This window comes from Capra hircus, chromosome 5 (genome assembly GCF_001704415.2).
Source record: "Capra hircus breed San Clemente chromosome 5, ASM170441v1, whole genome shotgun sequence".
NCBI lineage: Eukaryota > Metazoa > Chordata > Mammalia > Artiodactyla > Bovidae > Capra > Capra hircus.
This window is the reverse complement of record NC_030812.1, coordinates 82,298,572-82,324,330: the sequence shown is the minus strand read 5'-3', so window position 1 is coordinate 82,324,330 and position 25,759 is coordinate 82,298,572. Positions and strand designations below refer to the sequence as shown.

At 39.8% G+C, this 25,759-nt stretch overlaps 1 protein-coding gene across 1 annotated transcript in view; it reads left to right on the top strand.

Annotated features, from left to right (window-relative positions):
- SSPN (sarcospan) overlaps positions 1,676-25,759 on the top strand; it is a 44,358-nt gene continuing 20,274 nt past the window's right edge. Inside the window, exon 1 of the mRNA XM_018048382.1 lies at positions 1,676-2,008. Coding sequence (XP_017903871.1) covers positions 1,733-2,008 — 276 coding nt within the window. The 5' untranslated portion in view covers positions 1,676-1,732. The remainder of the gene's footprint in view (positions 2,009-25,759) is intronic.

Sequence of the window (25,759 nt, the reverse complement as noted above, 5' to 3'; positions counted from 1 at the left end):
GTTAGTTTCCTAAAAAAGTTTTCTAGGTTTATGTAGAAAAACTTGGTCATTTGGGTTGTTCTCAATCAGGCACAAGTCACGTGGGTACCTTGGTGTAGCAAGAGCTTTCATTTGTTCTCACTAAAAATCCTAATGGCATAAGGGCCCCAAAGCTGACAGCGACCTTTCCTCCGTCCCACTGCTGCTCTTGTGAGAGTGAGTGCTGCTTCTTCTGCTTCTAGGTAGACCACTGGGATGTGCAATTTGGTTTCTGCTTTTTAAGTTACTGCGTTTGTTCCATGGACCATATTTTTCTCACTGATCCAGAAGGACTCTCGTGTCCCTAAGTCGAGTCCAACTCTTCACGACTCCAGGGACTGAAGCCCCTCAGGCTCCTCTGTCCATGGGATTTTCCAGGCAAGAATACTGGAGTGGGTTGCCATCTCCTCCTCCAGGGGATCTTCTAGACCTAGGGATTGAACCCACGTCTCCTGCATTGCAGGTGAGTTCTCTTACCACTGAGCCATCTGGGAAGCCTGATCCAGAAAGAAGGTATAAGGAAAACACTGCAGTTCATAAAGTAAGAATATATTTAATACCTTCAAAGGTGCCCAAGGAAAAGCTGATGACAATTAGTTTCTTATTTGGAGACAAAGCAAGGAGTTAGATTTTTCTTTAAATTAGCTGATAGCAAACAATCTAGGAGTAGCCTTTATCCTAGCATCCTGGCAACATCACTTAGTTTTTAATAAAGCTTTCTGAACGCTAAAATGACCATACCAAAGTAGATATAAATACTCCAAAGTGATGGGATCATTTCTTAGTGGTTTTACTGAAGTTTGCTCTAAGTGCTACTGAGGAGAGCTATGTGGGAATAACAATAATTGGTTTTATTGATTTGTTTGGTGACTTAAGGCAGGGACCAAATCTACCTTGAGCATCCTTCTTTTCTAGCACACTGTAGGTGAGTTAAACATATCTCAAATGTGGACAGAGTTATTAAATCCTCTAGCTTTCAAGGTGTATAATAATCCCCCTAGGCACCGTTGTGGAGATTGGCAAAGACTGGCTGGGGACTTTGCATAAACGATTAAAGGGCCTTTTTAAAGCAAATACACGTGAGAGAGTTCCCAATTAGCCGAGAATCTCTATAAACAGTCATTTCAAAAGCAAATACCATTTTCAATGGGAAAAATGCCTTGATTTGTCAGCTGGATCGCAGAACTTTAAAAAATAAGAGCCCAGGCCTTGGATGGAAAATAGGGAACAATTTAACTTCTGGAAACGACTTCACAGCTTGGAGCCTAGTAACGCCTCTTTTGGATTAAATTGTCTACTAATTAAACTCAAGTGATTTAAACACTCATCACCTCGCATTGCACCTCTCAGAAAACAAAAAGAAAAGCGAAAAAATCCTGGGGTTCGAAGTGGGGAAAACAGACACCACACAGAGACGCGCAGATGCACGCACACCCCCCACGTGCGCACACATACAGACGCACGCGCGCGCACACGCAGCCTGTCCAAAGACAGGCCACCCTGCCGGAGTCTGCGGGCGCTGCGTCCTGCCCGGCGCGTTGGCAGTTGGCGACCCCCCTCGACTCCCCCTCCGCCGCGGGCTCCCCGTGGCCTCCGGAGGCTCGGCCAGTCGCTCCAAATGTTTTCCATATTTGTTCAGCCTCCGTAACTCGCCGAGCCGGGCCGGCGCGACCCGCCCCGCGCCGCCCCCGCCGCTGCCGCCCCCGCAGCCGCCATGGGCAGGGAGCGGCCCGGCCGCGGCGCGCGGAGCCAAGGGGGACCGCCAGCCGCCGACGCCGCGGGGCCCGACGACATGGGGCCGAAGAGGGGCGCGGGGGCCCCCAAGGAGAGCGGGGAGGAGGCCCGGACGTGCTGCGGCTGCCGGTTCCCGCTGCTGCTCGCGCTGCTGCAGCTGGCGCTGGGCATCGCCGTGACCGTGGTGGGCTTCCTCATGGCCGGCATCAGCTCCTCCCTGCTAGTCAGAGACACTCCATTTTGGGCTGGGATCATTGTAAGCATCGAGTCTGTTTTGCCTGAGCGCGTTGCCAGACAGGAATGCCACGCCGCATGGTCGAGTTACCACTAACCCACCTGCATGCGCCCTTCCCCGGCAACAAGCCTCTAACTCGCGGCGGCTCAGTGACCGAGTCCCGCCGGACCAGGTCTGCCCTGGCCCGGCGCGGCGGGGCTCGTGCTCTTGTCCTGCTTGCGGCTCCGAACGCCTCCGACACTCCTGAGCCTCGGGCGCTGGAGCTGGGGAGGCGAGGCCCAGGCTGCTTATTCTGGTCACTTTGAACATTCTCAGTAACAACAGCAGATCAGCCCCACGGACCCCACCCTCCTCCCTCCAGGACTAGCAAAAAAGTGAAAAGTTCAGCTTGTGAAAGCAAGTTAGGAAAATTCCTGTGCGTGGAGTGGCCCCATTGGGTAGAATTGATTTTGGTTTTTAAATCGGAGGTTCCATTAGGAAGTTTTAGAAAACCGTGGTGGAAGGCAGGAAATGCGAATACAGCAAGCACAGCCTTAATCCGCTGGAGTCTAAAGTGGGATAAACCCAGGGCGCTGGCCGAGGCGGGAGACTATTTGGGACCCAGCTAATGGATGTACTGTTCCAAGCAGAACCCCGTTCAGCTGTTGTGTTTGCACACAGCATACTTTTAGCTTAATTAAACGTTTTCTCTGATAAGAAACGGGTGCCATTTATTGAGCACCTACTTGGGCCTGTCCTGCTAGAGGCCCTACATATTATTTCTAACCCTCACATCAGTCTTATGGGATAGTTCTTATCCTTCCATTTCTCAACCGAGAGAACCAAGGTCAAGAGTTGGCAAATCAGCCAAGCTGATACCTTTCTGCTCCAGAATACATCTGCGCTTGCCTCACGAAGTCCCGTCACTCCTACCTTTAGTTTGTAATTTTAATATTATATGACATTTCCTTGGAGTCACTAAAATCTCTTCCATCTGCATCGTTTCATTTGGTCTATGGAACAACACTTTGAGGTGGGAACTGTTATTCATCTGTGGACATGAGGAAGCAGGCTAAGAGAAGTTAAATGACGTTCTCAAAGTCCAGAGGTGAGGCATGGGAGAGCCAGGAGGGACAAGGATCCATATTTCCGGCTCCCAGTCTCACGTGGCATCCTCAGCGTAATTACTGACCAGAAGAACCGTAACTCACAAAACAACCCTCAAAATAATTTTGTATCAGGGACAGATGTTAAAAACACCTGATTAAATATGCATTGATGCAGGTATTTTCTAATTAAGAGTATTTGAACTCTCAAATTCTTGCAGAGTAATTTAAAACTTTTAATTTGTGTACTAAGAAGTCCCATGAAATTATCATGATTGGAGTTTTCTAAATCAAGTGATTTTAAAAATAGCTTTTCACGAAGATATACTGGATATTTTAGTCACTTCAGTGACTGTCAACAGACTCAGAGGGAAAATATGTCTGTTCTTTAAGGCTAGGCGAATTCATAGAAGAAAGGAATGAAGCTTCTCATATGGTGGTGGTTTTGAATATTATTTGCAAATGTGTTTTCTATCCATTCTTTACTCCAACTTTAAAAAAGTCCAGTACCAAAAAAGCAGACTAGCTGGGAAAAAATTGTCTTAATGTTCAAGACAGGAGTGTACAAACCTTGCAACTCTGAAATTTCTTGAGCAGCTTGTAGGAGCATCCCATGTTCCTAGTTGCCCAGGAAGCTCCTTGGGTATGTTGCAAAGAGTGTTATCTATAGCCAGTTCTGTTTTTTTTTCTTTCCAAGTTTCTAGGTTATGATCTGGGATCCACGTGGAGTTTTCTGGTAGTGATATTTGTGCTGGTGGTATCTGTAGTCTTCTCTTTCAACGGAGAGCATATGTAGAGCAGAGCAGTTAGTGGAGATGGCCTGAGACAAGTGAGGAGGGACCCTGAGGAGCCTGGTGAGGAAAAATTCAACCCAGCTGGGCCAAGGCTGCAGGCAACTTGTCCCTGTTTCCCACAGACACCATGCTTGTTGTCCTTGTCACGCTGTCTGTGGTTGGTCCCGGGGCGCTCTTCCAAGTTTTCAGGGAAGAGAAAAGGCAGGGAGGCAGGATGGTAAAGTACAGAAGCAGGACTCTGCCTGGAGACGAACCTGCCCCCCACCTCCCACCCCTCACTGTTATTCGCTGAATAGGTCTAAGTGAATAACTCAGTCAAGGCAAGTTCCTTTCACTTCTCCAGGCTTCTGTGTGTTCATTGATGAAATCCAAATGTTAATGATAATTCCTACCTCTTAGGGTTGTCCTGAGGAATAGATAAGTGAATACATGTTCTTGCACTTAGAGTCCTGACTTGGGGTACACGTTCAGTGAGTTTGTGCCTTTTATTAGCAAAGAGTGGAGCAGTCACTGGTAGCAGCACTCTTGGAAGTAGCCATGGCTCTGTTTTATCTCTAATCATGAAGAACAGTCACTTTGGACCTGCTCCATTTCCAAGACCAGTTTGAACCCTAAAGGAGGTATCAGCTCGGCCATCTCACCTTTCTCTGATCTCAGCCAAATTACTGTTAGCAGTCTTAGCGGTATTTGTTGAATCTGGTACTTTCTGAATGACACGACTGAGCGACTGAACTGAAAAACTGAAAAAACTTTCTTAATCTCTCTGGAGGTTTCTAAAAACTAACTTGGGGGGTGCAGTGGGGGGAAAGGGCCTCCTCAGGGTCATTTTTCCCTAGGAACAGGGAATGATTCTGGCCTGGTATATCCGCCAAGAAATACTGAAAGTTTGCCCTGTTTAGCAGACATGCTAGACCAAAGTACAGGTCAACACTCCCTGCGAATAGGGCAGAGTCAAACCTGCTTCTGGAATGTATGCTGAATTCAAGCACGGCACCTAGACTGAGGCCCCGTCCTCATCCACAGCTTGACCTGCTTCACTCTTCTATTTCTGTTTGTATTGGTTGCCTCTGACCATGATACGTCCTTCATTTTAACAAGGCTTGCTATGGATTTGGGTATCACCATTCCCATGATACAATCTAAGTATACGGATAAACTCACTTAAGCAACTTCTTCGTGATCTGGGTGACTTGAGGAATATGCAGTGAAATTCTAGTTATAAAAAAGAGACATTGGTGTTCTCTGATCTGAGATTTATGTCAAGGTTTTAGAAAAACAACTTGTTTCTTACTTACCTCTCACTCTCCATCAGAGAGATGACTGAAGTCTTTTTACTTCAATTACAAAAGATTCTCATAAAGAAAAGAAAAAAAAAAAGAATGGAGCCACTATGGAGGCTATGTAACCTGTAAGAGTGCCATTCTTCTCTTAAATTTTTTTCTGTGTAGCTTGAGGGTTGCAAGTCACTTCACAGGGACAATGCAAAGTCAACCAGGGTCTTTGAGGATGCACTTGGCTAGGGGAAAGGGCTCCTAGGAAACCCAAGTTTGCGCAGCATTTTATTCTATTAATGGTTTGAGTAGCTGGGTTGAATAGGCATTCGTTTGTCGTCATTCCAGAATTATTCTTGATGAAAAGCTGTGTGTGGATTGAAGAAATCTGAGAACTTTGGGGCCTTTACTTCCATTTTACTTAATACAATTTTGGTTTCAGTTCAGTTCAGTCGCTCAGTCGTGTCTGACTCTTTGTGACCTCATGAATCGCAGCACGCCAGGCCTCCCTGTCCATCACCAACTCCTGGAGTTCACTCAGACTCGCGTCCATCGAGTCAGTGATGCCATCCAGCCATCTCATCCTCTGTCATCCCCTTCTCCTCCTGCCCCCAATCCGTCCCAACATCAGAGTCTTTTCCAATCAGTCAACTCTTCACATGAGGTGGCTAAAGTACTGGAGTTTCAGCTTCAGCATCATTCCCTCCAAAGAAATCCCAGGGCTGATCGCCTTCAGAATGGACTGGTTGGATCTCCTTGCAGTCCAAGGGACTCTCAAGAGTCTTCTCCAACACCACAGTTCAAAAGCATCAATTCTTCGGCGCTCAGCCTTCTTCACAGTCCAACTCTCACATCCATACATGACCACTGGAAAAACCATAGCCTTGACTAGATGGACCTTTGTTGGCAAAGTAATGTCTCTGCTTTTCAGTATGCTATCTAGGTTGGTCACAAGCGTAACATGTTTGAATCTTTGCTTATTTTTCTTCACTCAACATTTGTTGGGGATGTCTGCCCAGCTAGGTATTGGTTTAAAAATAATGAATCATATACTAGGAGGAGATCTCCAGATATCCTGATGGACATGTGGCCTTATCATATCTGACAGTAATGAGTACTTCCGATTAAAAAATTTAACCTAGGCAAATATTTTTAAAGTCCATTTACCTTTCAAAGTATTTCACTTACAGTGATTTATTAGCTTTGGCATCTTTACTCTGAAGTCAATTTAGAGCAAACTCTTGCTTCTCATCCCAATGGGGATGTTTAGTATTTGTTAGTCTCTTGGCCCTTGTAGGGAATATTGCCATGAAAAGTGGGAACTTATTTGCCTTATTGTGGTTTTAGTTTTCCTCACTCTTACTCCATTGCTCACATACCCCATCTCCTACCCCTGTCTACCTGGAATAAAATCCCTGAGATATATACTACATGAATCACTTTAGAAAGTTTAAGAAAAGGGCTTTTAGGGAAGTATGTTGTTTTTCTTTAATATCATTCATACAACTTATCTTATGAATTGTAATAAGAGTCTTGCTGCTGCTGCTGCTAAGTTGCTTCAGTCGTGTCTGACTCTGTGCGACCCCATAGGCGGCAGCCCACCAGGCTCCCTCGTCCCTGGGATTCTTTAGGCAAGAACACTGGAATGGGTTGCCATTTCCTACTCCAGGGGATCTTCCTGACCCAGGGATCGAACCCATGTCTCTTGTGTCTCCTACATTGGCAGGTGGATTCTTTACCACTGTGCCACCTGGAAAGCCCTGCATAAACTTTGGGGATGATCAAATAAAAAGTAAAGCAGGTAATTCTCTTTAAGTCTATTAGGTGTCCATCGGGCCATTATGTATTCTGACACATGATGGTATCCAATGTGTGTTGAATTGAACTGTATTTCATACTTACTATTAGAGTTTCTGTTTTAACTTGTATATATCCACTTTAAACTATGGTTTGAAAAAATGACTTACAAATGTATTTTGCAAAATAGAGAATTTTAAGTTTATTGATAATGCTGAAAAACACTGAGAGGTAATAATAAAGAGTGTGTTATTACTCCATTTTGGGCTCCTGAGTTTCAAAAATATTCAGAATATGTTAACTTAGAATTATTGAGATATTTTATTTCAGATTATAAGATGACTGCAGGATTTAAAAAAGAAACAAGAAGTCACATGATTTATTTTGCATTCCCCTAACTTGAATAAATTAGGACAAATTGGGATTTGATGTGGCTGAATGGTAGATGTCAACATTTGCAACCTTACCTTTTTACGAAGAGAGCAGTGGTATAGGTTTTCCTAATATTTGGTCTAATAGTTTCCTAGATTGCCATTATGATGTCTACTTTCAGTTTGGTCTGAGGAAATGGATGTTTTCTAGACTTTTTCTTGCAATCCGCCTTGCCCATGACATTTCTATTAAGGGCGTTCTTTACCTGGGTCCGCTTGCCTGTGCTGCACCCTGAAGGACTGCCCTCGACATTGAAGGATACACACAAAGGCATGTGAAGAGTTCAGGGTGCATGTTTCTGTGTTACTGTAGAATACGGGTGGAATCCACTCATTAAACTTTAATTGGACACCATTTTGCTGCAAAGCATAGTTCACTTTTAGGACTTAGGTCCTGGCAAACCAGAGACACGTTGCTCAAAAGAGCCCATCAAAATCCAGAGTCAGATGAGGCCTTGTGATGACGTAGGTAACCCTCTAGTTACTACTGGCTGTAAACATTCAAGTCTAGGTTTAATACAATGAGTTTATAAGCTGAAGGGGAACTTCTTATGGATGTAGGGAAGAGTATTTGCAACTGTATAAAAGTGTGTCTTAGAGGCATGTCCTCTTTCAAGTGGTTTGGATGCTGCCTCGGTCTCAGTGTATGAGATAAAACTTGGCAGGAGTAACTTAGAAGCCTGAGCAAGGCAACTCACTTGATCACCCTGATAGATTTTAAAATTGCTACATGTGAACTTACATGTACAGCAATGACTAAAATACATTTTCCTTTCTGTCTTAGTCTGCCCCAGCATGGTGGGGTTCTGGTGAGGAGCTGTCTTCCTAGCTTGCAGATGGCCTCTTTCTTGCTATGTGCTCATGTGGTCCTTCCTTGATGCATGTATGAGGAGAGAACAGGGGATCTTTCTCTTCCTTTTCTTCTAAGATCCCCAGTCTTGTAGGATTAGGACCTCACCTTTTAACTTCTTTTACCCTAATTACCTCCTAAAAGCCCTGTCTCCAAATGCAGTCACATTGAGGATGAAGGCTTAAACACAGGAATTGGGTGGAGGGGGGCATAATTCAATCCATAGCCCTTTCAGTGAGGAATATCCACTTGTACAGCCACCTCAGTGATTCATAAATGTGTTTTCTCATCTTTTCAATGAAGATCCCATGGCTTTCATGGAACATCTAGAAGTCTGAATATTGTGAGCCAGTAAGCTGACACTTGGCAGTGCTGTGAGATGGCATGACTGAATTGTTCATGCCAGTAGTGAAACATATGGAGGAAGGTATTTTCAAGGCATTTTACTAATTGTTTTTTGTGTGTGTGTGTGTCAATTTTCACTAAAAATAAAATCAAGTAGATTAAGGTGGTACATACAACTCTAAGGGTAACTTAGGCATTTCATTTGTCCCCTCAGTTTTTTAAAGCTTAGTACTCACGTTTAGTAAATCTCTAACTTTTCATATGGCTCCAGGAGTGAGTCACTGTCAGGATCTAGCTACATGACACCCTGGCTTCTGAGGCAAGGCAATGAGGATGGTAGACTGAGCCCAGCCTTGGGGGTATGCTCAGATTTTCAGCAATTGGATGAGCCCTCTGGCCTCTGGGAGCAGTGATCTCAGGCTTGGTCTTTCTAGAATTCAGGGAAGCCAGCTCTCTTCCCCGAATAATATACAGCTGATGCTTTTTAATATGTAGCTGATGATTTCTTTATAATAATGCAGCTGATGCTTTCATTTTATGATGATGATTTTGAAAATTAGGCAAACAGTCTTTGTTCTGTGGAATGGGTCAAAATAAAGCCTGAGGGGGTGCTCCCACCTGGGGGCTCATGCTGTCACAGCCTCCAGCCCGAAGCCCCTGGTGGACCCCGCTTCGGTCTGCCATCAGGGCTTCTCCCCGGTTCCCCGGTGGCTCAGTGGTGAAGAATCCACCTGTGATCCAGGAAACACAAGAAATGTGAGTTCAATCCCTGGGTAGGGAAGATCCCCCCGGAGGAGGGCATGGCAACTCTCTCCAGTATTCTTACCTGGAGAATCCCATGGACAGAGGAGCCTGGCGGGCTGCAGTCCATAGGGTCTCAAAGAATTGTACAAGACTGGAGCAACTGAGCGCTCACACACAGGGCTTCTCATCTGATCCTGTTTGTCCAGCTTAGAAATCCTGAACTGTGCTGCACAAACCCCAACCATCCCAGAGAGAAAGACTAGAGGAGTGACTAACCATCTGATTCGCCGCCTTTTGGTCCAATCCTAGTCCAAAACGAGTAGTAAACAAAGGCAGGGCCATGGTTCCAGAGACATCCTGGAATGTCGCTGGTTTGATTTTTGAGCTTATTTAAAGTCAATGCTCTCTGATCTAAGGTTGCTAGAGCCGCATCCACAGCCTAACACAGTCATGAATCTGAGTGTTTCAGTGCTGTCTTTCCTGCGCTCTGACATGAGGCCAGTAAGTGGCTGTTAGAAAGCAAATGGTCTGTTCACAGATCGCATTCCCACATTCTGCTGAAGAAGCTCGCTGGGCCTGCTTCTGTTGTTGCAGAAATGAGCAACTTCTCCCCGGCTGGGAGAGGCTGTGGAAACCTCAAGGAGGCTCTTTTAGCGGCATCCCACTCAACTGTTGTTTTGAAAGTGTCTGATTCGGCATTCGCTGTAATGAGCCATTAAAATCCCTTTAAGATAGATTGTTACCAAGGCCTCTCTCTTGTGTAGAAGATAGTGACAGGTGACAAGAAAAAAAAAAGAAGGAATTGCTAATGTGTTAACTAGACCCTGACTAAGGAATGGATTTTTGCTTTATTACTAAGGGAAAAAAAAATAACACCCGCTTCCTTCTAAAGTATCAGGTGTGGCACACATATCAGGCTTTTAGCCGTGCCATTTAGCTGTGCCAGGAAAAGTAAGGAGGCATTTTCTAAGATAAGGGAAATAGCATTTCAGCCTTCATCCTTTCTGGTGGAGGGTGGAGGATGCAGGGAGAACACAGGAAGAACATCCCTCCTGTCTCAGTGGAGGGGTGCAGCTTCGGAGGCAGTGAAAGGGCAAGCTAGGTCTCTGGAAGGTGGACACTTCATAATTGAAGCAAAATAACTTCTCCATGACCACCTACAAATGAAAGGCAGAATTCGACCATTTCAATATACATGTTCCACATTCAGGAAGTTTATGCATATCTGTCATGCGCCTGGCTACTTAGGTGCTGAAATAGACGGATCAAACCACTCGGGCTGGCTTTGTCATGTAACCTTTCATGAATAAGTTGTCTGGGATGCCTACGATGAGAGGGTTTCAGAGTTAAGGGCCCTGAGACCAAGCAAAAAATTTTAAAATGAACATAAGGTAACCGTAACTATTGTGTTGGAGAACTCTCGGTAAACAATTCTCATTCAGTCACTGAATCTAGTGCGTCACGAATTTTTCCACCTGGAGACCTCCCTGAAGGCTCGCTCCCCCTTCTCCCTGTCCTCACACACACATCACAAAAAGCTCAGTGTCTTGCTAACCCATGTTGCCATGGAAGGGAAGAGAGGAAATGCGGGAGAGGCTACAGGCTGCCTGGGGACACTGACCTCTTCATGATGAAGAGGACAAAACACATTTTAAAGAAGTAATGTTACTATATATTACTTGGCATTCCATTATATCCTGTTTTGTTGTTGTTGTTGTTTTGGTAAAAATTACTCTTCATTGGAAAAGCCACCTGATAATGTTTTTTAAAGGCTGTATAGGATGGTTCTCTCATTTACGCTTCAGTTTTGATTGACTTTGTATTGATTTACTGTAAAATTCCTATATCCTGGACCATTTCATCAAATTTCATTTACTGTGCTGTTTCAGAGGGATGGGCCCAGGAGTATTAATGTAGAATTATCTGTGCAATCATTTCTAAAGTGGGACCTAATTTGAGAACCAACTTAATTATTCTTGTATCATAAAATACAGCTGAACTCTATACCTCTGCATGTGTGTGCAAGTCACTTCAGTCATGTCCCATTCTTTGCAACCCTACGGACCATAGCCTGCCAGGCTCCTCTGTCCATGGGATTCTCCAAGCAAGAATACTGCAGTAGATTGCCATGCCCTCCTCCAGGGCATCTTCCCAACCCAGGGATTGAACCCATGTCTCTGATGTCTCCTGCATTGGCAGATGGGTTCTTTACCACTAGTACCACTTGGGAAGCCTCTCTCTACCTCTGGAATAGGCTAAATCCACATTTATAAGATTCCTTTCGCTTCCGAGGACTTGAAAAATCCTGAAATGGAACAAATGAGTGGTACTTTATTTTTTTCCACAAATATGTAACACTTCTAACCCTTGTGTTGATTCATGAGAAATGCTGAAACATTTTAGTTTCAGATTTTAGTTTCTCTTATATTCTTTGAAAATAGATTACTTTGCAAAAGTATGTATTTGTAGAATTTATTGATGATTAGCTTCTGGTAAGTCACCATAAGCGTGAGGTAGGTGGTTGAAAAGCAACAGAACAGAAGCCTATAAAAGGAAGATTGTTGTTTAGTCACTAAGTCATGTCCAACTCCATGGACTATCCTGTCAGGCTCCTCTGTCCATGGGATTCTTCAGGCAAGAATACTGGAATGAGTTTCCATGCCCTCCTCCAGGGGATCTTTCCCACCTAGGAACTGAACCTGCATCTCGTGCATTGCAGTTGGGTTCTTTACCACTGAGGCACCTGGCAAGCCCTAAAGAAAGATTACTGACGTGTAAAACAGAAACCTTTCACATTTAGCCATTCTCCTGGTGTCTTTCCATATGCCATACAGGTTGCCACCAGGTGCTGTGTATGGGGGAATACACACACACACACACACACACACACACACACACACACACAATCAACTGCAATAAGTTTAAAAACCAAGTGTTTGAAGAAAGTGGCACAGAAGAAGGTGTGATTAATCCTGTCTGAGAAGAATCAGAAAAGACAAGGAGAGGGGCCTGAGACTGCAGGAGGTCCTCTAGTTTTGGAGCAAAACAAATGTGGGTACAATCCAAGCTCTACCATTTTCAAATAAATTTAGGTTATTTTTATTTTCGTGCAGGTTGAACAAGTATGGCCAGTTCTATACAATCCTATGATTTTAACTATAAAAAGGTGTAACTGTATAATAGCATGCATGTATGTATGGTAAGCCGCTGCAGTCATGTCAGACTCTTTGCAACCCTATGGTCTGTAGCCCACTAGGCTCCTCTGTCCATGGGATCCTCCAGGCAAGAATACTGGAATGGGTTACCATGCCCTCCTCCAGGGAATATTTCCAACCCAGGGATCAAACCCTCACCACTTTACGTCTCCTGCATTGGCAGGAGGGTTCTTTACCATTAGTGCTATGGGAATCCCATATAATAGCATAGACAGAATAATAAAGCAACTTCCTATCCAGATTCCTCAAGTTTTAATATTTTGTCATAATTGTGTTGTTTCAATACATTGAAATTGCATCTTTTCTTTCTTAATCATACTCTCCTGCTTTACTCTTCTTCTCCAGAGGTATCTGTTGATTATATCTTGAATTTGCTATTTACCATGCCTATGCATGTTTTCATACTTTTTTTGTATAGATCCATAACCAACAATTATTTTCTGTTTTAAATTTTATATAAATGATAGCAAAATATCATTTTTAAATATTGTTTTTGAGTCATTTATAATAATTCATGGATATCATTTATTCATTTTTGCTCTACTATATTTCATTATACAAGTATGCAGCAATTAACTTATTCATTCTCCTGTTAATGAAAATTTAAGTTGCTTTCAAAAGAGAATTTTTTCCTCGCAATTACATATAGTGACATAGTGGATATTCCGTTCCACGGCTCTTTACACATACATTTCAAAGTTTTTAAAGAATATTCCTAGGAATTGAATTACTGGCTCTTCAGATACAGACATTTTCAACTTTCTAGATATTGCCAAATCAGTACTGCAAACCTAAAGTTGTATAGATTTACACTCCCAGTAAGTAAGAAGTCCCACCCACTGTTCTATATACATGCCAACATTTGTTACTTCCAGACAATTTTGACTGAAAAAATACTTATATTTTTTTAATTAACAAATGTTAGTGCAGTTTTAAAAAGTTTCTTTCCATTTGCAGTTATTACAAAATATTGGCTATATTGCCCGGGTTGTGCAACATCCTTGAGCCTATCGTACGTCCAATATTTTGTGCTTCTCATCCCCTCTTTATTTGTTTTTCTCTTTCTGACTTACTTCACTGTGTATAATAGGCTCTAGGTTCATCCAGCTGATTAGAAATGACTCAAATATGTTCCTTTTTATGGCTGAGTAATATTCCATTGTCTGTGTGTACCACAGCTTCTTTCTTTATTCATCTGTCAAGGGATGTTTAAGTTGCTTCCATGTCCTAGCTTTTGTAAATAGTGCTCCAGTGAACATTGCCCCTCATCTCATACTGCTCCTCCCTGAACACTGGTAAACACTAGTTTGTTCTATGAGTCTGCTTCTTTTTTGTTATATTCATTAGTTTGTTGCATTTGTTAGATTCCACATATAAGCAATGCTGCTGCTAAGTCACTTCAGTTGTGTCTGACTCTGTGCGACCCCATAGACGGCAGCCCACCAGGCTCCCCTGTCCCTGGGATTCTCCAGGCAAGAACACTGGAGTGGGTTGCCGTTTCCTTCTCCAATGCATGAAAGTGAAACATGAAAGTGAAGCCACTCAATCGTGTCCGACCCTCAGCGACCCCATGGACTGCAGCATTCCAGGCTCCTCTGTCCATAGGATTTTCCAGGCAAGAGTACTGGAATATCATACAGTATTTTTCCTTTGTCTTTTTCTGTTTGACTTATTTCACTTTGCATAATGCTGTTCAAGTTCATTTATTTGGTTGCAAGTGGCAAAATTTCATTATTTTTTATGGCCAAATAGCAGATAATTATAGTTTTTGCCTATCTTACTTGTGTGCGATGATATCTTATTTTAATTTATATTTTTCTGATTACTGCTGGAGTTGAACATATATGTTTATTGACTGCTCAATTGTGTTTCCTATCCTTTATTTATTCAATGAATATTTTCTGTGAGTTGTTTTTCTCTAATTGTTTTATAACATTTATTATCATTGTGACTTAGTGTTTGTGGTTTTAAGTGCTGCAAATATCTTCTCCTAGTTGGTATCATCTCTTTTACTTTTGTTTATAATGGTTTTGTTGTGGAAAATACTTAATTTTAATGCATTTACATATATTAAGCTTTTTATGGTATATGCTTTGATATATTTAAGGAAATCTCCCCCTACTTCAAGGTCAAAAAGGTATTTTTCTCTAGCGTTTTCTGAAAATATTGAAAATGTGCTTTTGTATTTATATCTTTAAGTGGTCTAACTTTTTGCATAGGGATGTGAGGTAGTGTTCATATTTTATTTTTGGAGTGTTAATTATCTTAGTGCCATCAATAATCAGTCCTTTCACACCGATCTGCAGTTTCCATTTATCATCTACCAAGTTTCCATATTAGATTTGAGGAGTGTATCTATGATTCTCTTCAATCTTGTTGTTTTCTTTGTCTGTCACTGTGTTGATATCACACTATCTAAGTTAAAGTAGCGCTATGATGCATCTTGTTATAAAGATGATGGCAGAAGCAAATCCACCCCTACTCCTCCCTGCGTATTTGCTCAGTCACTCAGACGTGTTCAACTCTGTGTGACTCCATAAACAATAGCCCACCAGGCTCCTCTGTCCATGGGATTTCCCAGGCAGGAATACTGCGGTGGGTTGCCATTTCCTACTCTAGGGGACCTTGTTGACACAGGGATCGAACGTGCATCTCCTGTGCTTCCTGCATTGGCAGGCAAATTCTTTACCACTGCACCACCTGGGAATCCCTACCCCTATCTTATTCTCCTTCAAAATTGTCCTGAGTCTTAGCTACATTTTCTTCTGTATATATTTTAGATTTGGCTTCTCATGTTCCAAGAAAAATACTTTTGTATTTTCATTCAGTTTGTACTTTCTGTGTTGAGCAAAGAATATCTCACCATTTATTTGAATTTTCTCTAATATCCTTTTTGGTTGTCTTTTGATTATTAATTTCAAATTAATTGCTTTGTGCTCAGTTCATGTGTTTTCGTACTATCAATCCTTTGACATATGAGACTTACTTTGTGATCTAGTATGTGACTAATTTTTTTTTTATAAATGTTGCATTTAGCTTGGAAAAAATGTGAATTCTCTCATTTGAAATTAGGGTTCTGTATTTCATTTAACAATCAAGCTTTTTAACCACGTTGTTTAATTGTCTACATCTTTACTAATATTTTTCAGCTTGATATGAATATCATACTGAGAGATGTGTATTCAAATTTCTCAACGTTAGATGAATATGTTTCTCCTCGTTTTCCCATTTTCATTAAACATTTTTAGTCTACTTAATAACCACATACAAGATAGTGATTATAAAATAGTTCACTAGTCTGCGGTTAACAGCTATTTTTTCCCATTAAAAAATATACCATTTCATTGTCTTCTGACTGCAGTTATTGCTGCTAAGCAGTTTGGTATAGAATTGTTTTTCCTTTATAGATAACCTGCCCCATCCCTCTGGTTGCTTTTCTGATTTTCTCTCTTTGGGGTTTTGTAGTTTAACTACAGTATGCCTATCTGTGGGTTCTATTGTATGTTTCCTGAATCTAAGATTTTTGTGTCTTTCATCAGTTAAAAAAATTGAGCCATTATTTATTTCTTCCAAAGATTATCTCCCTCTTCTCTTCAGTTGCTTTGCTGGAAATGCTATTTTAGATGTATTTGGACATTCTTGTTTTCTTTCCCATATTTTTCAACCTCTCTGTTAAGTTTCATCTCCCTGTATCCTCTGTGCCATATTTTGGGTTATTTCTTCATATCTAATCTCTAGCTAAATATTCCCCTTTTCAGTTGAATTTAATCTGCCTCTTACTTTTCCAAGAGCTTTTAATTCCAATGATTTTATTTTTCATTTCTAGAGCTCCTATTTTGCTTTTATTGATTTTTTAATATGTTCCTGGAATTTTCAGAAGTGCCCTGTTGTTTATTTGTATTTTCAGTTCCTTCTTTTACATCTGTTTACTTTGAATGTACTTTGAAAAATGTTTATTTATTCAAATATGTTCACGGTAGATGGTTATGTAAAAAATAGTTACAAATCACATATATAATATAAAATTATCTTGTAAGCCAGTAGTATAGTTCTATATTGAATGTACTTTTTATAAGCTCTATTTGTCAGTTCTGCTGTTTGAAATTCATGTGGCTTTAATTCTGAGAAAGAGGAAAAGAGAGAGGAGAGAAAGAGAATGTGTGTGTGTGCATACATACACATTTATATGCATGTGGTTTCTGGCCTTTACTAATGAATTGGTTCTTCATATGTTTGGTGTAAGTGGTCTATGAGTTCATTTTCTAAGAGGCTTTATATGTGATAATTTGGTGTGGTGTAACCTTTCCAAACAGTTTGCCTTGCCAAGTGTCCCAATGGTATCATGATCCAAGAATTGCCTTTTTAAAAAAATTTACCTATTTATGGTGGAAAATTTTCAAACATACTCAAAAGTAGATAAAATAGTATAATGAATTCCTATGATTCCATTATCTAGTTTCAATAATTATTACAAGATGATCAGTATTGCCTCATTTGACTATTCTGGCACTTTCTCCACAGCGACACATCACACACTGGATAATTTTGAAGTAAATCTTGGATATTATGTAATTTCATCCATAAATATTCCACTAAGTCAAAAGATGAAGACTAAAAAATAATCAAAATAGCAGTCACACCTAACAAGTTAACAAGATGAAATCGGAGTTTGAACATTCATGATTAACTCATGAATATTTCTTCACAGTTTGTTGAAATCAGGATCCCAACAAAATTCATGAACAGCAATTGGTTCATATATTTTTTACATCCACTTTACTCAGAGATTTACCTTTTCCCTCTCCTTTCTCTTCTTTCTTTGCCTTTTTCCTTTCTTTCTTCTCTCCCTCTCTCTCCCTCTTACAATTTATTTGTTGAAAAAAAACCCTCAGGATCACTTTCATGTTGCTGTCTATTTTCTTACCTTCATGGGTTCCAAGACTCTGCAAGTATTAAAATCCCTCAGAATCTCTACCCCACACCATCGACTCAGACAAAACAATTTTCTTGATGAATTTCAGTGCTACTGGGTTAATTATTTTGTAGTCCTATAAGGGTGTAGCCATTTAGGGGCCTACCTTCATGCCATGGTCTTAGATCCATCTCTTAGCCTATATAAGCTCAATGCATTTGAAAGTGTTTTATAGAGAGAAGTTTCTTATCATTTTGTCCTTAATACTGTAAAAGTGAAACCTCTTAATGCTTAAAAAAAAAATGTTCTTTGGATTTTTTTTGCAAGTTTCTTAACCTAAGTTACAATATTCTATAAAATGGGGTATATTTTTTTCTTATTACTTTGTTTGGGGGAATAAATGAGCTAAAAGTGTACAAAGTGGGCAATGAGTATAGAGGATCTTTGAACAGACTTTGAAGAATGAATATACTAGATTCAAAATGATTGAAGGAGGAGTACCAGGATGATAAAGAAGTAACTTTATTGCTCAACAATTTTGTTGTTCATGCTTACTCAATCTTTTTTTTAAAAGGTTTTAATGTCGTTTACAGACTTTTGTTTGTTTATCTTTGGCTGTGTTGGGTCTTGTTGCAGCATGTAGGAGCTTCTCTGTAATTGTGGCATGCGGGCTCTAGAGCACGTGGGCTCAGTAGTTGCAGTGCGTGGGCCTCTCTAGTTGCAGCTTATGGGCTTTGTTGCCCCGCAACATGTGGGATCTAGTTCCTCAACCAAGGATCAAACTCAAATCCTCTGCATGGGAGTGCAGAGTCTTAGACACTAGACCACCAGGGAAGTCCCCTGTGCTTATTCAGTTTTTTGAGGGTGTAATTGCAAAGCTCTCAGCAGTTCCTATAAAATATGTATCTTGGCATAGATGTGCAAATCTGCATTTCAGTATTAAAATAGGACCCAAATGAAATGGACTCTACTTGAATGTCTGTTTGACAAGTCATGCACAGGATAGTTTTCGGATTTTTCTCAGTTTTCTGTAAGTAATTTGATGAAACAGTAGTGAGATTCATTGGTTTTAAAATTATGAGCTAATTTGCAGTCATTTGCAAGCAAGGTTTTTGAAACTTAGAAATTGTAGCAGCTTTGTTCTGACACATCTCTTGCAGATCTCCCTAGCTTTCCAACCTTATTTTGGCAGGAACATCAAGGAAAGCACACTATATCCATAGGATTTGGAGGATTCAGGCTCCCTTCATCCAGCTGCTGGTCACAGGTTCCAACTCATCTTTATCAGTCCCATCAGGATAGCTTTCTAACATCTTCTAAAGCAACATAGCAGATATAACCATCTGCAAAGCACAATGTGTGCTAAGAAACAGGGTAGTCACCCAACAGCACATTGTCCTCCCCACTCTTTCTGTGTTGATTCAACAGATCTGGCTAACCTCCACAGCAGTGCAAAGTATAATGTAACACTGGTTAAAAATTTTTTCTAAACACATGTATAAAATCTACCTATCATGAATTATACATATATATAATCTTTCTGTATATAAGAGATTTATAAAGATATATATCTATATTAATATAAAAATAAACACAGATATAGATATAAAATTCTGGTTATTGGATAGCTTCAAATCATGATAAAACTCATTACTTGGAATTAGAAAGGATATATTTTACCAAACAAAGGACTTCAGTCTGGTATGTGCTTCTTAACACTTCATATTTCTTGGCCAGGCAATCAGATCTTTTATCACAACAAATCAGTTGAATCCACTCTCATTGCTGGCAATGGCAAGAGCAATAATTTCCTGAACAATTGTCTCATAAATTCTTAGAAATTTTACTTCTACAATTTATTTTCCAAAGCGATCTAGATTAAAGAAAGTTCTAGGTGATGATAGACCTGCTTTTTTCAATTTATTAGCACATAAATCATTCATTTTGCTTCGATTGGAATGTCTTTGCAAACTCATAGATGAAAAGTCCTTAGAATTACAGCAATTCAGACATAGATCTGTCAGGTAACAACTCCTCAGGCAAGAAGACAATGATAGTAACAAAGGGAAAGAAAAAGACTGAGATGTTACAGGTGAGCTCAGCTTAGGTATGGTTCAGCAAGTATCTTCTCTCTTTAAACTCTGCAAAAAAAAAATTTTCTATGAGAGAATTCATCATCTAGAATTACCTCTTTGCTGAGAAATTTTGACCTGGATCTTTATCAGCTTCTTGTAAAAATAATCTGACTTGCAAACTAAAGATTACAAATTGTTCCCTCCAAGAAATACATAGAAATGCACTGATGGGGATGTGTTTCATAACCCAAACTCTTCCTGGGGTAGGTGGAACTTAATCCTTAGATGAAGAGAGTATTTCTGTACTACATCTCTTCATTGACAACTTTTTCTGTAATGGAAAAATGAAAATAACAAGAGTAGAGCAACGAAGTTCTGGGGTTGTAGATTCCTAAGGCAAGTGGAAAGGCATTGAGTATCTTCCTAATAATATGTCAGCCAAATAAAACACTCCTTAAAAAAACTTACTAGCTATAAAAAGTTGTTGCTAGCTATAGCTTTATTTGTGGTAGAAAAGAAGCTGCTATTTTGCGTGCTAAGTTGCTTCAATCATGTCTGACTCTGCAACTCTATGGACCACAGCCTGCCAGGCTCCTCTGTCCATGGGATTCCAAGGCAAGAATACTGGTGTGGGCTGCCGTACCCTCCTCCAGGGATCTTCCCGACCCAGAGATTGAACACAGATCTCTTATGTCTCCTGCATTGGTAGGCAGGTTCTTTACCTCTAGAGCCACCAGCTTAGTTTAATAAAAACCAAGACAAATTTTTTCAAAGTTGTAGTGTGCTATGTTTTAATGCTTATACAGTTATATTTGTAGTGTTTAGAGACAGATAGTTACAGTTTGCCCCCTCATCTTTTTTTTTCTTGTTGGAATTTTTAAACTGAAGTATAGGTGATTATATGTTATAGGTGTAAAATATAGTGATTCACAATTTTTAAAGGTTATACTCCGTTTATGGTTATTATAAAGTATTGGCTGTATTTCCTGTGTTGTACAATATATCCTTGTATGTTATTTCATACAAAATAGTGTGTACATTTTAATCTCCTACCCCTATATTGCCCTCTCCCCATCTCATCACTGGTAACCAGTAGTTTGCTCTCTGTATCTGTAGGTTTGCTTCCTTTTTGTTGTATTCACTCGTTTATTGTATTTAGATTCCACATATAAGTGCTTATAGTATTTGTCTTTCTCTGTCTGACTTAATTCACTTAGTATAATACCCTCCAAGTCCATCCATATTACTGCACATGGCAAATTTTTATTCTTTTTTATGGCTGAGTAGTATTCCGTTATATATGTATATATGATATATATATCACATCTTCATATATAGATCATATATTATCACTATCATATGAGTCACGTATATCATATACATATCACATCTGCTTTATCCATTTATCTGTTGATGGACACTTAGGTTGCTTCCACGTCTTACCTGTTTTGAAAATATTGCTGCTATGAACATTAGGGTTCATGTATCTTTTCAAATTATGTTTTTCTTTTTATTATTATTATTTTTTAATTTTACTTTATTTTACTTTACAATACGGTATTGGTTTTGCCATACATCAACATGAATCTGCCATGGGTGTACATGAGTTCCCAATCCTGACCCCCCCCCACCCCCCACCGCCACTGCCTCCCCGTACCATCTCTCTGGGTCTTCCCAGTGCACCAGCCCCAAGCATCCTGTATCCTGCATGTTTTTCTTTTTTTTTTTTTTCATGTGTATATACCTAGGAGTAAAATTGCTTTATCATATGGTAGTTCTATGTTTAGGAACCTACAATCTGTTTTCCATAATGACTGTGTCAATTTACATCCCCACCAACAGTATAGGAGAGTTCCCTTTTCTTCATATCCTTGCTAACATTTGTATCTGTGTTCTCTTTGACGACAACCATTCTGACAGGTGTGAGGTGATACATCACTGTGGTTTTGATTTATATTCCCCTGATGACTAGCCACATTGAGCATCTTTTAATGTGCCTCTTGGCCATCTGCATTTCCTCTTTGGAAAAATGTCTATTTAGGTCTTCTGCCCATTAAAAAAATTTTTTTTTAATGTTAAGTTTTATGAGCTGTTTATACATTTTGGATATTAACCCCTTATTAGTCATATCATTTGCAAGTATTTTCTCCCATTAAGCAGGTTGTCTTTTCATTTTGTCAGTGGTTTCCTTGCTGTGCAAAAGCTTTTAAGTTTAATTAGGCGCCATTTGTTTATTTTTGCTTTTTTTTTTTTTTTGCTTTAGGAGACAGATCCAAAAAAATATTGCTATGATTTATGTCAAAGAGTGTTCTGCCTATGTTTTCCTCTAGGAGTTTTATGGTTTCTGGTCTTACATTTAGGTCTTTAATATTTTCAGTTTATTTATTTTTTCTTTGTCATCTATTCTTTATTGTTTTATTTTATTTTATTTTTTTTTAAATTTTAAAATCTTTAATTCTTACATGCGTTCCCAAACATGAACCCCCCTCCCACCTCCCTCCCCATAACATCTCTCTGGGTCATCCCCGTGTACCAGCTCCAAGCATGCTGTATCCTGCATCAGACATAGACTGGCGATTCAATTCTTACATGATAGTATACATGTTAGAATGTCATTCTCCCAAATCATCCCACCCTCTCCCTCCCTCTGAGTCCAAAAGTCCATTATACACATCTGTGTCTCTTTCCCTGTCTTGCATACAGGGTCGTCATTGCCATCTTCCTAAATTCCATATATATGTGTTAGTATACTGTATTGGTGTTTTTCTTTCTGGCTTACTTCACTCTGTATAATCAGCTCCAGTTTCATCCATCTCATCAGAACTGATTCAGAATTGAAAGAGACACATGTACCCCAATGTTCATCGCAGCACTGTTTATAATAGCTAGGACATGGAAACAACCTAGATGTCCATCAGCAGATGAATGGATAAGAAAGCTGTGGTACATATACACAATGGAGTATTACTCAGCCGTAAAAAAAGAATTCATTTGAATCAGTTTATTTTTGTATGCAGTGTTAGAGGGTATTCTAATTTGATTCTTTATGTGGAACTGTCCAGTTTTCCTGGCACCACTTATTGAAGAGACTGTCTTTTCTCCACTGTATATTCTTGCCTCTGTTGTACATTAATTGACCATAAGTATGTTCTCCTCCCATCCTGATGTTCAGTTCTGCCATAAATTCTGGTTAATTTGGAACCTTTACTTTTACATGCCTATCACTTTTGGAACTTCCTATTAATATCTGCACACTAAGTTTGGCTGAAACAATTTTGCTTTTTTAAAAAAGTAACATTAATTTTGGATCTATTATGGATAGAAAATATTTTTAACGGCATGGCTTTTTTTTTCAGAAATTAAATGCTTATCTTTGTAAAACCATAATAGTGTAATCAGAGAAACATATACAGCTCCACATGGTTACCAGGACTGGCACTTCCTGAGTTGTACATAATAAATATTTAGATTGTAGCACAAAAGAAAAGAAATAGAGAAAGAGGTTTTATAATTCTTAGGTCTTTGCAAGCTATTTAGGTCACATTATTAGAAATCTTTTTGAAAAGTAGATCTTTGCTATGAAAGCAAAAGTAGCCCAAATCTCTCAATGAATGGATTCATTTATTCATTTATGTATTTGACAAACAAGTATTGACTGCTTCATGTGTGCTGGTACTATAATAAACCTTTTACACATGCTGTCTTATATAATCTTCACAGCAATTTATGAAGTAGGTACTGTGGTTATCATCCCAAGATGATGCAGCTGAGGCTCAAAGAGGTTACCTGTCTGAGACTGAAAGCTAAAAAGTGATGGAGGTGGCTTTTGAATCCCGCTCTGTCAGATCCAGAGCTAAGATATACTGACCCAGTTTCTGCCATTTAGATGCAGCTGATTTTGCTCTAAACCTTTATGTAGTTATCCTCTGTTGTCCATTCTCTGGGAGCCTGTGAGGTCTTAGCTAACTTAGAGTGGATACATGTTGTTGAAATAATAATCAATGAGATTCTCATAAGAAACAACCTAGAGTCTACCATCTTGTCTTAAGGAATTGCTGGGTATTACCAATTCATTTTTAGGGAGAACATATCACTTTAAGGATTTATTTATTTTTGCTGATTACTATATGTCATGTTTGTGTGAAAAAGAAGCCATGATGTTAAGTGCTATGCTCTCCATAGCTCTTCTCAATGACTGACACATTACATTTCTTTAAAATATATATATTTATTTATTTGGCTGCACCAGATCTTATTTGCGGCATGTAGGATCCTTAGTTGTGGCATGTGGGATATAATTCCCTGATCAGGGATCGAACCCAGGCCCCCTGCATTGGGAGCCAGAGTCTCAGCCACTGGTCCATCAGGGAAGCCTCAACACGTTATATTTCTGCTTAATTCACTTATTAAGGTCTGCCTCTCCACTTTAAAACACTGGCTCTATCAAAGCAGCAATTTTTGCCTCTTCTCTTAACTCTCCAGAGCCTCTGGAGCCTCTAGTATCTCCAGAGCCTCAAAGACTTTCTAGCACATGGTAGATACACAGTGAACACTTATTAAATGAAGAGAATTAGATTATTTCTAAGATGTGATAGAGGGCTACATCTATTTATATCATTCATTTCAGCTCAAATTTCAGAGTAAGTTGCACTGGCACAGTTTGAGGTCATATGAGATGGAAAAAATAATACCTACTACCCTTCTGGGCACATTATTTATGATCCTTAAATTATAAAGGAAGTTTTATTTTCTGTTTTATACATGATGAGATTGAGTCTCAACAACTGTGTCCTCATCCCCCAGCTTAGACAGAGTCTGGATTTCAAAGACTGATCTTTACACAATGCCTCAGGAGCAGGGCTTCCTGCCCTCCCACAAGGAGAAGAGCAGATGATGGAATGTTTTCTAAATCTCTGCAGCTCTCCTTCTCTTATAGGGCTGTCTAGAGTCCTCCAAAGAGAGGCAGCCAGGATGTATAATGGTTAAGAGTCAGGCTCTGTACTCCTGACCACATACAGCCTTGAGTTCTGTATTTGCTATATGACCTTGAGCATAAAACCATTCTGAACTTTAGTTTCCTCATCTATAAAAATGGGGTAATAACAGCAACTATCTCAAGGATATTTTACGATACCAAAGAAGATAATTTACAAAGAGTTCTTAGTTTAATGCCTGGCACATAAAACTGCTCAATATTAGCATTAAAATGTCAAACAATCTAGACTTGTTAATTAGTTTTTCTTACATAAGGATTGCACCGAGTATCCACTGGCACTAATAAAAAATATTTTCATGTTTGTAACCAAGACAGTACATGTGTTTTCAGTTCTCAACCTGCTTAAGTTGGTAATACATTTCTGATCCCTGAAATATACTCTAAATTTGGCTTACTGTAATAAATGTACGAGTGACTCTGCTTGCAATAATAATTATGGTAGTAACCTCTAGAAGTTATTATCCATTTGTTAAGATATTATCCTAGGCCCCTTACTTACATTATCATTAATTCTTTAATTGACCATCAAAAGAAGGCAGTATTATTTGCATCTCACAGATAACAAATCCAAGGCTAAGAAGCTATAATTTTGTTCAAGATCTTTTAGGTGCAAAGTGGCAAGGTCAAGATTCAGACTCTAGAGTCCACATTTGTTCCACTATGCAGCACTGTCTCCTTGATTATAGTTCTAGACTTGATTTTAACAAAACTAAAGAAGCAGTAATCACTTGTTGAATGAACTGTAACTTGATGTTCATGCTTTTGAGTTATTTTTACCTTTCTCATCTCATCTGATTGGAGTAGTTTTTAGTCCTTTTACCTGGCTTTTACCTTAAAATGCAATTTAAAGTAATAACAAATGTGGAGAGTGGATAACTTCATCATTCTACCATATTTACAGCCTATCTGATTAACAGAAAACACTTTGTTGCCTTCAAAAACTAAGGCACAGCAGGAAAAAAAAAATCACAGTTGATTCAATGTCCCTTATATTATGGAATGCATGAGCGTTTTTAAATCAGTTAGTTAATTGATTAATTTTTGGCTACACTGGGTCTTTGTTGCTGTGCATGGGCTTTAGTTGCAAGAAGCGGGGGCTTACTCTGTAGCTACGGTGCATGGGCTTCTCATTTTGGTGGCTTCTTTTATTGTGGGGCACAGCTGTAGGTACATAGGCTTCAGGAGTTATGGCACATGGGCTCAGTAGTGTGGTTCATGGGGTCTAGAGCTTGCGTTCAGTAGTTGTGGCACACGGGC